The 15045-nt window shown below is 34.9% G+C and overlaps 1 protein-coding gene across 1 annotated transcript in view; it reads left to right on the top strand.

The window, feature by feature from the left end:
* The window catches only part of SP1173 (major facilitator superfamily domain-containing protein SP1173), a 66113-nt gene extending 54398 nt beyond the window's left edge, over nucleotides 1-11715 (top strand). Inside the window, exon 7 of the mRNA XM_081752052.1 lies at nucleotides 9667-11715. Within this exon, the coding sequence (XP_081608178.1) occupies nucleotides 9667-9743 (77 nt within the window). The 3' untranslated portion in view covers nucleotides 9744-11715. The remainder of the gene's footprint in view (nucleotides 1-9666) is intronic.
* Nucleotides 11716-15045: the final 3330 nt, after the last annotated feature.

Here is a 15045-nt window from a genome sequence, read left to right as displayed (position 1 = left end):
CACAATGAAGCTGACATTTTTGTCAGAAATAAAACAATTACAAGTTCAGAGAATAGTGATAGGAACAACTAAAAACACCTTTCCTATATCATCATAGAACATACACAAGGTGATTCTTTTAAAACTCATGGATTTCATTTGGGTCTAGAATTTCTACTGAAGTCCGATTTTCATGCGGTTTATGGCAAATGATCAAGGAACGTTGGAAGATTTATGGAACTATGCTTACTGGTTGAAATTCATTTGGGGTAATATCGGCCACGCCTCTAGAAAAGCAGCAAATATTCGCCACTGTACCGAATTGGAATTAGGTGAGGTGCGGTGTGGAGATTTGAGTTTCTTAGTTAGATGGCAACCTCGCGACGGCCAATAAGAAACAGGAAACTGGGCCGTTGTATTGAGAATTATGCTGTGCTACTGTACCAATATGATCAGGACACAGTTGCAATAATGTACTCTTTGGAACAAAGTGATTTTATCGTTAAAAAGATTTTGGAGACCGGGATCTGTTGTTGCTACGCAAAGGGTAGTTACACGCAACTTTGCCTTACGTTCTGTCCCAAACAGGAATATAATATGGTCGCTAGTGAATAAATTGCAGGAAACGGGATCGCTTCTGAGTAAGGCAGGGAAGCATCGGACCTCGCTGGCGGATGTTGTGGAAGATGTCAGTTACCGACTCTTTTAAGTCACCCAAGAAATCCATCTGTCATTTGTAGCGAGAAACCGGCTATTCAACATGTGATTTATGTGTGTTACCACTAACACTTAATTTTGGGAGGCGTGGTGGCTCAATGGTAGAGCGTTCACCTCCGATGCTTGGGGTCCCTGGTTCGATCCCAGATCGCGCCGTGTGGACTTTGTGGTGGACACACACCGTGCTCTTGGGTTTTCTCGGGGTTCTCACGTTTTCTCCCACTTTCTTCATTCCATCATTTCACTCAATTCTCATCATCACCGACTCCTTTAGCCTAACCGGCATATCCGTGGGACGTAAAACTTAAAGATTTCATTTCATTTAACTAACACTTAATTTGTATTCTTCAATTTCGCTTCAAATATCCAATATTTCATTCGAACTGTAACGTACAATGGCGAATATTTGCTGTTTTTCTTACGGCCTGCTCGATATTACCCCGGATGAATTTAAACCAGTAAACATAATCCCATAAATCTCCCATCCTTCCTTGATGATTTGCAACAAACCGCAAGTAAACCAGACTTCAGTTAGAAATTCTAGAGCCAAATGAATCCGTGAGTTTTGAACATCTGCATATACATATGTAAGATGCAAAAAATATATTGATCAAAAAAGACTTAGTGGAAAGGGCAATATAAAACAGGATGGTTTTATCAGATAACAGTTGTACAAATAGTTGAATTCTCCTCCAATCAGACACTTTAGTTTGTTTGCCTTAAGTTAAGGTAAACAAGTACTGCAACCCTATTGACTCCTTACTGACTTCTCCTTCAATCAGGCGTAGATACTTTAGTTGAGGCATTTATTTTTACACCTTTGAGCAACATAAATAATCTATGTCGTTTTTGAAGAATTTAGATTTAAATATTTATTTATAAAATAGACATAAAATCGTCAGAACATTTTTAAAAAATCTACAATTTTCAACTTTACCCGTCTAGTAACCTACTTTTTTTTTTTTTTTTTTTTTTTGAAGTAGAAAATTCTAGGAGACATCTTCCAAAACAGCATAAAAACTTAAGTTTTAAATAAAATGTCGATTGGTATCGATGGTCGCTTCGCTGTCACAAGAACGGACATAAAAAAAAAATTCTCGTCATGTAAGGGCAATGAAATGTTAAAATCCGTCGAAATCTAGAATTCAAATTATTTCACGATCACAATTTTTCAAAATTTGGTATAGTAGACAGTAAAAGTACGTTCTACACAAAGTTTGAACTTAAAACTAATACGCTCATTTATCCTCAAAGTTGAGTTTTTAATAAATCCTACGGTCTACCAACGAATCTTTCTTTACACCGAACATTCCCCACACCGAGTTTTACGTACACCGAATTTTATGTACACCGAATTTTCCTATACCGAATTTTCTTACACCGAAATTTCCTACACCGAATTTTCCTGCTCCCTTTTTCAACAATATAAGTTCCCTAAGTTGCAGATACTTTTCTCTCGTCTTTCCCTGCAATTAACTTTACGGACTGAAGATGTTTACAATCCAACTACAAAAAAAAATTCCTTAAAAACTTAAGATAATGTCTTATAAAAATGCTTTACAGAAAAACAATATGCAAACTGTTTAAATCAGTGACACAATCTACATTCAATATTCTTCGCGCGTTTAGCAGTATTTATTTACATGGTAGTATTTGAAAAAAAAAATTACGTTTGTCAGTTTAATCTGATGAAAAGTTGATTTTTCTCCTTGTGTCGTGTATAATTGTGAGGACCAAATTTACATATTTCTAAGCCCTGGACCAAGTACAATTCTGTGCCCATAACCTCTCAAAAATATTATAATTCTTGTTACTTTATTTAGTGTCTCTCTGAAGAAAAAGTCACTCATCTTTCCTGTGCTTGTATACATGTAGAAACACTCAAAGCCATCTTACTTTATTTATTTATTTTTATTTATTTATTTATTTATTTATTTTTTTTTTTTATGTTGGAGTGTGTTCGAGTTTCCACCAGGTACAATGGAAAAGACAAGTGTTGCAAATTTCGCTCGCTATCAAGTCGGACAGGGTATTGTGATAACTTGCTCAAAACTGTTACATGCTACACTTTATTGTTCACTCACATTATCCCAGCCACTTCATGACTTTTCGAATAAGCTTATATTGATAGCAGAAATGGGATGGAATTAAAATATGGGGCATTTGCCTGTCCCGACTAAATTTATTGGGACGCGGGATTCTCGGGTCCAAAATCGGGACTGTCCCGTTTTTTTACGGGACGTATGGCAGGCTTAATACTAACCAGTCACTGCCTTGTTCTTGTTTTATTAACATCAATTCTGCCAGTCACTACCTGTTGCCTTGTATACGCTCTTGTATCAAATGCTTTTGCGTCCAGTGCTCTACTTGCCACCGAAACGCCTCTTCTGTCTGTCTTTGCATGCCAACTCTATTCTGCTTTTGTCAGTGGTACAGTTCCCGATTTTCATTAAAGATTCTTCAAAATGTTTACGAATATCAAATGAACAAAAGTGAAGTGTAATCACTTCCAACAAGTAAAGAAACTTTAAATATATCAATTTATTTCAAGATTGGACACTACACAAAACTTATGTCAAGTCTATAGGAGAACTGATAATTTGCAGCAGCTGGGTACCTAAGAAAATGTTCAACCGGATAAATCAATTGAACAAACCGGCATGCTTCAAATTGCCAACTATGTATTTTAATTTGCCAACTTGTCAAGAGATTGGGAACTTTGGGGGGAGGCTCCCCCCCTTTACCCCCCTTAACGACGCCCCTGGAGGTGTGATACTGATGCGAACATAAAAAAATCAGTGATCCATTGTAAGATTTTCATGTATTGTAGTGTGATGCTGATGCGAACATAAACAATCAGTGATCCAATGTATGGTTCTCATGTATTGTAGTGTGATGCTGATGCGAACATAAAAAAAATCAGCGATCCAATGTATGATTTTCTTTATTGTAGTATGATGCTGATGCGAACATAAAAAATCAGTGATTCAATGTACGATTCTCATGTACTGTGGTGTGATACTAATGAAAAATGTAGATATTACATATCTTTGTTCAAAATGGAATGCTGTGAGAGAAAAAGTAATTTTGTTGTCAGTTTGTAACAGTGTCATCTCTGAATGAATAAAAATATAGGCCTAAATCATTACATGCATTTCTGTTTCTTATTTAATTTATACTAAACATTGTTTACTCATTGTTCATTATCCTAGTAAAATGATATTTTGCTTTGTGGAACATAATGAGGTGCCATCCAAAACAGTATCAGAAATACCAACTCCTGACTATAAATAAAACTTACCATTGGAAAATCATTAAAAAAAGCACACACTGTACTGCTCCAAGGAGACAATAATAATAATAATAATAATAATAATAATAATAATAATAATAATAATAATAATAATAATAATAATAATAATAATAATATATCGTATGGAATTAAGAATCACACTTTCTTCTACATTTTCCATGAATACAGATACTTATCTTTGTACATTATTTCTTACATACCTGCGTAGTATAGGTTAAAAACAAAATAATTTAGATATAAATGTTATTATGTAGTCATTGTATATTTATTTTAATATGTTTTAAATTAGAGTAGCTTGGTTACAGTTCAAATTTTGTACTAATAATTTTGTATTTATGCTATACTTTATTATTAAATCTTTTTATAAGTATTATTTAGATTTTAAAATATTCTTACTTAGAATTTTATATATATATATATATATATATATATATATATATATATATATATATATAAGGGCGGATCCAAGGGGGGCTATAGCCCCCTTCCCTTGACCCTCAGGTATACACTGGATAAAATGGACTTCAATCCTGTTTTACACTGGATAAAGCGGCAAACTATGGCTTAGCCCCTCCCTTGATCATATCCTGGATCCGCCACTATATATATATATATATATTTAAATATATATATATATATATATATATATATATATATATATATATATATATATATATATCAGTCATATTGAAATCTGAGGGGGACATTCTCCCTTGCCCCGGCTCCTCCCTATATCACGCTCGAGTTTGAAACATCAAAACTTCTTTAAACCTGATTTAGTTCCATCTCAACATTTTCCTCCACCATAGGACTGGTACCGAACGATTGACATTTGTTTTGTCCTTTCGTTTATTGCCTTTGCGCCACTCACCCTCCTGCAGAGTTATCCACCCCCTCCTGCTTCCTGTGTGCTTCCAAGGTCTTCACGAAAAGGCAAGGTTCCTCTGTTCTTCACGGGGTGAGGAGAGTGAGGAAGCTTGACCATACCAGAGGGGGAGATGGATTTCACTTTGCTGATCACAGACGGAAAACGAATGACACAATAATTTTGAATAAAGTACTTCGCTCCTTTCGTGTTTATGAATATACGAATTAAATAATTATGTTTCTTGTGCTTGAACTTTACAAATGAAGACTACTTCTGTGGTGGTCTTGATCAAAATTCATGAATTTACTTCTATTTTCACGTTTGTAATGTTCGAAAAATTGACAACTTTAGGATAATAATAATAGCAGAAATAAACAATAAATTAGCAAAATGTATCAAGACCACCCTTCATTCAACCTTTAACTTGCTCTCCTCAAATTTTGATGAAGATTGGTTGTGTGAATTGGCTTCAAGGATGAAAGGAGATAACCTCTATTTCGCATTTTACAGGGAGGGGTGATACAGACTCTTAAGTACGCATTTTTTTAGCTTTAATCCAATCTGGCAAATCTATATAACTTGATGCTCTCAATGGAATATATTTATCAACATCAATTTTTAATTTATGTTCCGGCTCAGAACATAGACTCCAGCCTGATTTCTGAATACATCTTTCCTCTTGAAAGTGACATAAATCCTGGAATATTTCATCCAGTTTTTTGCTGATATCATCAACCGGTTGGATTACTTGATATCCGGATACAACAGGAAAACTTGTTATAACATCTGGTGATGAAGGTTGTATAAATCTTGTTGTTAAACTGCAATTGACTTTAACTAAATGATCAATACTCAAAGCTTCTTTTATAATTGATTCACATTGCGGCTTAATACGCTTTAAAAACGTTGGTGTGTCACATAAATAGTATTCAGTATTTTCATCTGGTAAAATATAAGTTCTAAGGGTACGCTCGAATGCAGTCTTTACCCCCTGATTAGCTTTTTTTTGTCTTTTCACAATATTACTTGATGATGATAATGAATGAATACGTTTCATATGTCTGCCATAATGTTTCTTTGTAATCCAATTGTTACACATACCACATTGTTGCTTTGAATCCATATTTTATCGTTAATGTTAACTCTTCCAACTATAGAATACCAAATAGTGTTTTTTTTTCTAATAACGTATTATTCTTAACGCTGTAGATCACCAAGTAATGTTTGCTGTTTTTTTATCTTAATTGGGGCTTCCAACTATAGAACGCCAAGTAGTGTTTTTTTCTAATAAGCTATTATTCTTAACGTTCACTGTTTTTTTTCTTACAACGATATATTGAAAGCAATGTTTATAATGAATCAAATTGGGACTTCCAACTATACAACGCCAAGTAGTGATTTTTCTAATAAGCTATTATAGCTATTATTCTTAACGTTCACTGTTTATCGCATTTCTAATGAATCAAAGCCGATCTCTCTGTCCCTTATTATTTTTGTAACTATACTATAATAAAATGTCTTTTTTTTTCCTAATTAAAAAATTATTGTAAATTTTTGCAAAACTCCTCTCGGAGAAACGCTATCTCTCATAACTGGGAGATGATTGCAGGGGGTTTCAGGTTGCAACTATGGCACTGAAACCCCCTGCCATGGCACGGCATTGGAGCTCTTCATCTCCCAAATGAGAGACAGAGTTTTTTATTCAACAATCTATGGAGATGTAATCCTTTATAACCCGGCCAAAGTTATAAATTATTACGGCTCCGAACAGGATTCGGACCTACGTATCGGCCAAATCTCTGTTCTTTAGATTGCTGCCTTTACCAATTGCACCACAATTGGAAAGACAAAAAATCTGTGAATAAAAACGATATTTAGCAGAATTATTAATCAATCATTCTTTTCTCCTATCTGCCGGCAATGCCATCTATTAGCAAAACTATAAACCATTATTTTCTGTCTTTATTTTACTGCCATCTGTTGGGCTGATTTATAATTACCAACAGCGCTAGTCCCAACATGTAAAAATAAGCCAACTGCTATGTTCGTTATGTTAAAATAGGGGTTGGAGTAGTTTTATGTATTCTCTATGCTAAGTTCGAATAGGGGTTGGAAACGAGTCCACCCCTAAAATGGAATCTTATGTATTCTTCGCTATGTTTCGTAATCTTCTGTTATGGTAAAATAAGGGTTGAAAAATGAGCCATACTCTTTTATTAGCTGTGCTATGTTCAGATAGGGGTTGGAAAAAACGAGTTCACCCCTAAAATGGAATGAATCTTATGATCTGTTATGTGCTATGTTAAATAGGCCGTTGGAAAATAGGGTTGATAAAAGAGAACGAGTTCACCCCCTAAAATGGAGGTCGTAAAAGACCATGGGTTCAAATAGGGGCTGGAAAATATACCATACTCTAAATAAGGGTGGAACAAGTCTTATGTATCTGCTGTGTGTTCACCCCTGCTATGTTTCGTAGTCTCTGTCTGATGCGCTATGTTCAATTCAGGGTTGAAGTCTGATGTTCGTTATGTTAAAATAGGGGTTGGAAAACGAGTACACCCCTAAAATGCTGTGTGTTCATAGTCTCTGCTATGTTAAAATAGGGGTTGGAAAATAAGCCATGCTCTTTTTTTATTAGCTGTGCTATGTTCTGCTGTGTGTTGTTATCTTATAATAGGGGTTGGAAAATATGCTCATAAAAGAGAATGAATACACCCCTAAAATGGAGGTGGTTGTGTTTGTTATCTGCTCTGCTGTATGTTAGTATGCTAAGGGATTGACCCCTTCTATGTGTTCGTAGTCTCTGCTATGTTAAAATAGGGGTTGGAAAATATGCTCGTAAAAGGGAACGAGTTCAATCTGCTCTGCTGTATGTTCATAGTCTCCATGTTAAAATAGGGGTTGAAAAATGTGCTCATAAAAGGGTACGAGTACACCCCTTAAAATGGAGGTCATAAAAGGGAACGAGTCTTATTCTGCTGTATGTTCATAATTTCTGCTATGTTAAAATAGGGGTTGGGAAAATATGCTCATAAAAGGGAACGAGTTCACCCCCTAAAATGGAGGTCGTAAAAGGGAACGAGTACACCCCCTAAAAGGTGCTCATAAAAGAGAACAAATTCACCCCTAAAATGGAGGTCGTAAAAGACCGTGGGTTGACGGTTCACGATGCTCGATTTCTCGTATCCCCCATATGTCCCCCGGCATGGTGTGTCAGGCGGCACTGGGAAATTCGTTGTCTGCTTCAGGCGGGACTGAGAAAGTGGGTAGAGGGTCAGTGGCGCAGAAGCCCCATTTTTCTACTACTGATGTGCAGTGGCAGATTAACGCACAGGCACAAGAAGCACGTGCCTAGGAGCGCCAGCGCTGAAGGGGCGCCCAAGAAAAAAATTTAACAAAAATCAGTTATTGAGAACATCGGTCTTATTTACAAGAATACCTTGATATATTTTAGAATGATATAGGCTTGATATAGGCTTATTTTATAATTTTAGAAAGAAGCACTAACCTAATGTTGCACTTAAACTTTATTTTTTAAAAACACTGTGTAGTTTTGATGACAGCGATGACTTCATTTGCTGCTGAAGCGCGAAGCACCCATTTATATATGCACATTGTATTTGCTTCCTATATATTTTCTAACAGAATTAAAAAAAAATAAATAAAAAAATTGGACTATTGATACAACGTGTAATATTAATATAATGTGGACTATTAATATAAAGTACAGGAAAACATCGCAGCTCCCGTACCTTTACTAGCGTATTGAAAAACGGAAAACCTAGAGGGAGGGATGGGATGTAATTCCTATGCTTGTGAGGATTTCGTTGTTGTAAATAGCCGTCAAAATGTGTACTGGGTAATGCACAACATTGATTTTCAGATTGTTAGCAAAGCGACGTAGCTTTAATTTTCCTAACAAAAGCTAGCCATAGGATAACTTTCAGTCCACTGTCGAACAAAATTGCGTCGTCCTTTTGTATAGATACTTCTGTGCGCATTGCTGGAACATTTTCACAATTTGTCAGGTACACCCACGCCCGTCTATGGTGGCTACAAATTCCACCAATTTTTCACCAGATGACGCTTGTAGAGTTTTCTCCAATAGGCTTACGTTACACGATATGGCTGACTATTGGCGCATAAACGTTCGCATTATGGACCACCCTGAGATGCAACGTTTTGGGAAAAGCATGATGGATGGTTACACAACCGAATAGCATGCTATGTTGGTGGATTTTCCTACATCATCAATATCTTAATTTCGCGCAAGACTGATAGTGTTAGCAATACTGGGGTCTGTTTCGGAATCGGCTTAGTTGGTGGTATACAGTTCAGGGGCGCTCGCAGTGCACAACTACTCTCTATGGCATTAACACGAGCGTACAACAGCAATCTTGTTTTCGTGGCACTGTTCAACTATATTGGAACACCTGAAATATGCATAGGAAAGTGCTCAAATACCAAATTCTGTTTACTTTTGGTACCATTACTCTTCGCACAACATCAGTACTTTGGTAGCAGGCACATCACACACTGCTGCCTCAGGGATGGAACTTTCACATTTCTCCTCTGCGCCTACTTCGTACAGTAGCCTTTGCGTTTCATCTACACGGGAGTCCATTTGCCTCCGTTGCTAGATGTGAATGGCTTCCCTAACACAGCAACTGCACTTCTGTAACAAACAGTATATTTTGTTAAATAAACATTACAATGTGAATAATCTCTTAATAATAATTTTAATCTTGAAATTAATAATTAATATCAAAATATATTTTCTTCATTTCAGGTCCATTAACCAATGGGACATACACACCACTTCGAGTATATCATAATGGGCAGGGCAAGAATAGAATTAGATATTAAAAAGCGAAATATTTGTGCAGTGGAGGACGCCTGTGCGATTAAAGCAAGGAATCTCAAATAAAAGTGCGGAAAATATTTGAAGAAAGATGAAAAGGGGACAATTTATACACTGCCACGAACATAAAAATGATAAAAAGCGTAGCCCAGTGTTTATGGTGCTGGAAGCGAAAGACACCTAGTGTGCTTATATATATAAATTTTCTTTTGCTTTATATATTAACTGGTTGAATGTTAGTCTTGATGTTATGTGTGAAAAATGTGTATTAGTTTTTCTTTATTCTGAAACTGGAAAGAGAGGGAGAGAGAGAGAGAGAGAAAATATTAGTGTGATATTATACGCAAAACCTCGTAGTTTTACCAATCTTACAGCGTTTTAAGATTTACCAGATATATCTGTCATCTTTGTCTTGAAAGTTCAAAATTTGAAAAATCAATGGATGTTTCAAAACACTAGCTACAAAATCAGGTAAAAGAATGCATAACTCATAATAAAATGTATCTGCTACAAAACTTTTTATATAAAAAGTATTTTTTAAATAAAATAATTATTAATTGGCATTTTTTTTAAAATGAAGAGCTTATAATGAAACTGATATTTTGTGCAGCAACATATCGTTGACTTTTGAAGTGTCTCCAGTGAGCTTTGTTATTACAACACTGAGATTTGTGAAATATCTGAACATCCACAGAATATGAATGTGTCAACTTAGTTTGACAAAAGAAGTACTTGAAGTGTTTGTAATATAAATAGTTTACTATTGTAAATAGTCATGAAATTTACTGCTTTGGAAAGCATTTAAAGTGAGTTTTACAAAAGTAAGTTAAATCAGAATTGAACAAAACTTCCGTGTATACTGTCAATAACATTACTCTACTAAGCTCAAAATTTACTATCTGTTAAACAATTTCTGTATTATTGGTTTCTTTTTGTAAGATAATATATTGATGAGATATATTTGATCTGAAAAATTACACGGACACGTCTGAATTGACAACCTACGTGATTATTATAATAATAATTTTAAAAATCAGACTATTTTTAAATACAAATTCATTGTTAAATCATATAATAATTTCCATAAGATCTAAAAGTCTCCTTCTTCTTAGAATGAATCCATACCTAATAAGTCTGTGTGGAAATATCTCAAATTCTTGATTGTAATTTTTTAAAGAGTAGACATGCTATAGTGTATTTTTTTTTTCGTGCATTGCGGGCTATTTGAAGAAATTACGTATGACATACAGTCAATTCTATAGCCAAATATCAAATGGGCTGAGTTTGATGATTATTCAAAGAGATTCAATGTGATATGTATATAAGCACCATTTTAATTTTCAAACTGGCTGTAGTTTTATTCAGTATATGTTAGTCTGATTTGGTTATTTTAAGAAAACAAATTCCTCCTTTTGTTTTTTAAAAAGGTGAGTGTGCTAAGAAGATCGCTGTAATGTTCCCGACAGCAAGTAGCAATCTTTCATTAGTATCATACTACTTTCAATTATGAAGTTCGTGCTTGAACAAATAGAATAAAATGTTTTAACATGCAGATCGCTTGTGTGTGTGTGTGTGTGTGTGTGTGTGTATATATATACATGTTTGTTAAATTTGACAAAACTAAGGTAATGCTTTGAATTTTCACTTCCATTCTTAAAAGAAGCTATTTCTTTTTGGATAGGAAAAACGAATATATAAATTACCTAACAATGTACAATTTGGTACTTCAAGCACTACCTAAATAAAAGGTAATTGTGTTACGATGAATTTGATAATAGTTGTCGATTTTGTTTTCACGTCTAAAATTAATTTATATAAAGTTCTGTGTATTCATCCGTCTTTAAAACATATGCAAGAAACAAATCAAAATCATCATCGTAGCATAAACATGTGTTGTGAAATAAAAGTTGTGTGATGTACACAGTTTTCTTGTGTACAAAAATATAAATAAATTGAAATAATTTCTTTCATACTACAGTCTGTTTATTATTATTATAGCGACTAACTCCATTATGAAAAGTGTTTGTATTAAAATAAATTAAGTGTCATGACAAATACTCGTAGAATTTGACACAAATAGATTAATTACTTTTACAAGCTAGACGTGTTGCTCTAGTTTCTTGTCAGATCCTAAAAATAAATATAAAGATATCACCTAGATCATCATTTGTATGTTAAAAGCAATCTACTATTAGTCGTTCATACCAATACTTGAGCGGAAATAATATATGTAGAAAATATGTATGTTAAATAGCCTATTTGTTTCTGTAGCTGGTTCAGTGGATAGGGCTAACTTCCAGGATTGAAACTAACAAGGGACATCACCCAATTGCCCGGCTCCGATTATTATTATTATTATTATTATTATTATTATTATTATTATTATTATTATTATTATTATTATTATTATTATTATTATTATTATTATTTTCTGATAGAGGACATGTATTCATTACTTGTGGTGACAGAAATTTTTGCCATGGTGCATGTTTTCAATTTTTTATAATTTTTAAAGGTTGTGATGTGGTTAATAGAGATTACTGCAGAAGTCCCTTACTACCCTTTGTAAACGGAGTGTTAATGAAAGAACAACCATGTAGATACGTACAAGGCCTAGGGGGAAGTCGTATGGTAGATATGACCTTGACAGCAGCCATCTTGAAATCCACCATTTTGAATTTAGGTCAAGTTTTTAAAATGGGAATAGGGTAATATGATACATAATTTCGGGCTAGAATTTAATCAGGAAGACAATGGTGAAGTTAGTTAAGATACGCCTATTTGAGGAAAAGTTACAGGCATATTAGTTGTTTATACTTACTATATGCGTAAGTCCCTTACCTCCGCTTCTAACCCACGTATTAATGATAATAAGTGGATAAAGGTTTCGGTAATACATATTATGCGTAGAGGGAAGTGATACGATAAGGGTATCCTTGACGGCAGCTATCTTGAAATCCGCAGTTTTGAATTAAAGTGAAGTTTTGAAAAATGAAAACCATAGTATGTGACACCTCATTTTAATAGTAAATTTTCCTCAAAAGCCAATGTTATGCTTATTTTTGTTCTATAGCTAACCAGTATGAATTTAGAAATCTTCTAATGTACACCAAACGTCCATTATTCAATCTTTCAAATTGGCAGCACTCCTAATTTTCACTCCTAATCTTCATGTCAGTAAACGAGTTTTTGAAGGGCAAGTATAGGAAATAAATAATTACATTGCCTAGGAAATTAATAATTACATGGCAAATCTTCAAAATTCAGAAAGATTGCTGGATGCTTATCCCAACACTATTCATAAACTGACAAATCGCAACTCTTAAGAAAATGTAATAAATTTAGAAAACATGAGCCATGGCAACAATTGCAAAGCGCCAGTTGGATTCTTAAAACATGCGGTGAAATTTAGGAGTGCTGACAATTTGAAAGATTGAATAATGGACGTTTGGTGCACATTAGAAGCAGTCTTACATTTATACTGGTTAACTATAGGACAAAAATAAGCATACCATTGGCTTTTTGGGAAAATTTGCTATTAAAATGAGGTGTCACATACTATGGTTTTATTTTTCAAACTTCACTGTAATTCAAAATGGCGGATTCCAAGATGGCTGCCGTCAAGGATAACCTTACCATATCACTTCCCCCTAGGCATAACATGTACTACCGAAGCTTTTATCCACTTATTATCATTAATACGCGGGTTAGAAGCGGAGGTAAGGGACTTGTGCACATAGTAAGTATAAACAATTAATGTGCCTGTAACTTTTCCCCAAATGGGCGTATCTTGAAACTATCTTCACCATTGTCTTCCTGATTAAATTCTAGCCCGAAATTATGTATCATATTACCCTATTCCCACTTAAAAAAACTTGACCTTAATTCAAAATGGTGGATTTCAAGATGGCTGCCGTCAAGGACCATACGACTTCCCCTAAGCCTTATATGTATCTACCAGTAGCGTCTTCTCTGGGTGTGCAAGTCGTGTGTTAACGCCCAACGAAAAATGAAGAAAAGAGTATTTTAATTTAAATAAACGGATCGTCAGCGCTTGGGATTTTATATTTTCAACGAGACAGAATCAACTGTTGAAGTGCAAAAGAACAGAGAAGTGCTGTGAAGTCTCCGTCATGTTCTGAGGAGGCAACTCTGCGAGTAAGTTGTTGGCAACGCTTTGGCTGAAGTTTCACTGCTTTAGAAGACTAATATTGTGCATCCGCTTCGTGTTCCTCACCTCGTGCTTGTGTGATCCACCAAGGCGTTGGTTAGGAAATCAACGTCTTGAGTTTTCTGCTTCTCTCAAGCGTTGCCAAGTCTGTAGATTTATTTGTGGATGTACAGATATTTTATAGCAATACGGAAAACATTTTTGGGGGGTGCAATCGAGTTCTTCCTAAAATACGTGTAAGGAGTACGGTGAAAAGAAACATAACTTTTTTCTCTATTATAGGTTGGTGTAAATAGGACATTATGCAGTGACGATCATGGTTCCTTACTTTCGAAAATTGCTAGAACTTCCAGGTACAGACTATATTCAGGAAATCGATGGGTGGGCAAAGTACAGTCACTATTAAATACTCTTATGCTGAATGCGAATGCCACTAAAATAGTTATGCGTAAACTGAGGTAAATTTATCACAATATTTTAGATCAGTAAAACAATGTGGGTGGGCCCATCTTTATCTTTTACAGTAATTTCAGTAAAAGATATTGTTCTGTTCTTTTGGAATGTCAATTTATCATTGATATAAGAAACAGAGGGAATTAATTCAAGCACCCAATATAACTCATTAGAGATTAAGAGACTCATTTGAGGTATCCGTTAAATCAAATAGCTGCATGCTGTTTCAATGACTTTCTGCTATCATCCTCGGTGCAGTGCGGAAAAAAGAACTTAAGCTGCCAAGTGAATTACAGGACGTTAATCGGCTTATATCCAACTTATTTGGAAATGCTGCTGTCATCTGTAAAGTTGCGTCACAATTATGAATCTAGCGTTATCAAAGGGATGTCTCAACTTACAGATGCCAGAGTGGTGCTAATGAAAGCCAACGAAGGTGAATCGTTATTGAGAAGAGTATATCATGGCTTTTTTTCCATGCATATATTTGATACAACCGAAGAGTAAAACATGATCTGGAAAAGGTTTAAACATTAGAGAGACCATCTCGACGTGACACAACTCAGATATTAAATCTGACACATTGCATCAGCCACGTCACTCGTCGCCGTTCTGGCCTGCAGTGCCTACATAAAGTTCGGGTTCACAACCTCCTCTTGCACCCATCGCTGAACGTAAGACGT

Source organism: Thermobia domestica, chromosome 3 (assembly GCF_964235325.1).
Source record: "Thermobia domestica chromosome 3, izTheDome1.hap1.1, whole genome shotgun sequence".
NCBI classification, from domain to species: domain Eukaryota; kingdom Metazoa; phylum Arthropoda; class Insecta; order Zygentoma; family Lepismatidae; genus Thermobia; species Thermobia domestica.
The sequence above is the reverse complement of the archived record's forward strand: the minus strand, read 5'-3'. Positions and strand labels throughout refer to the sequence as shown.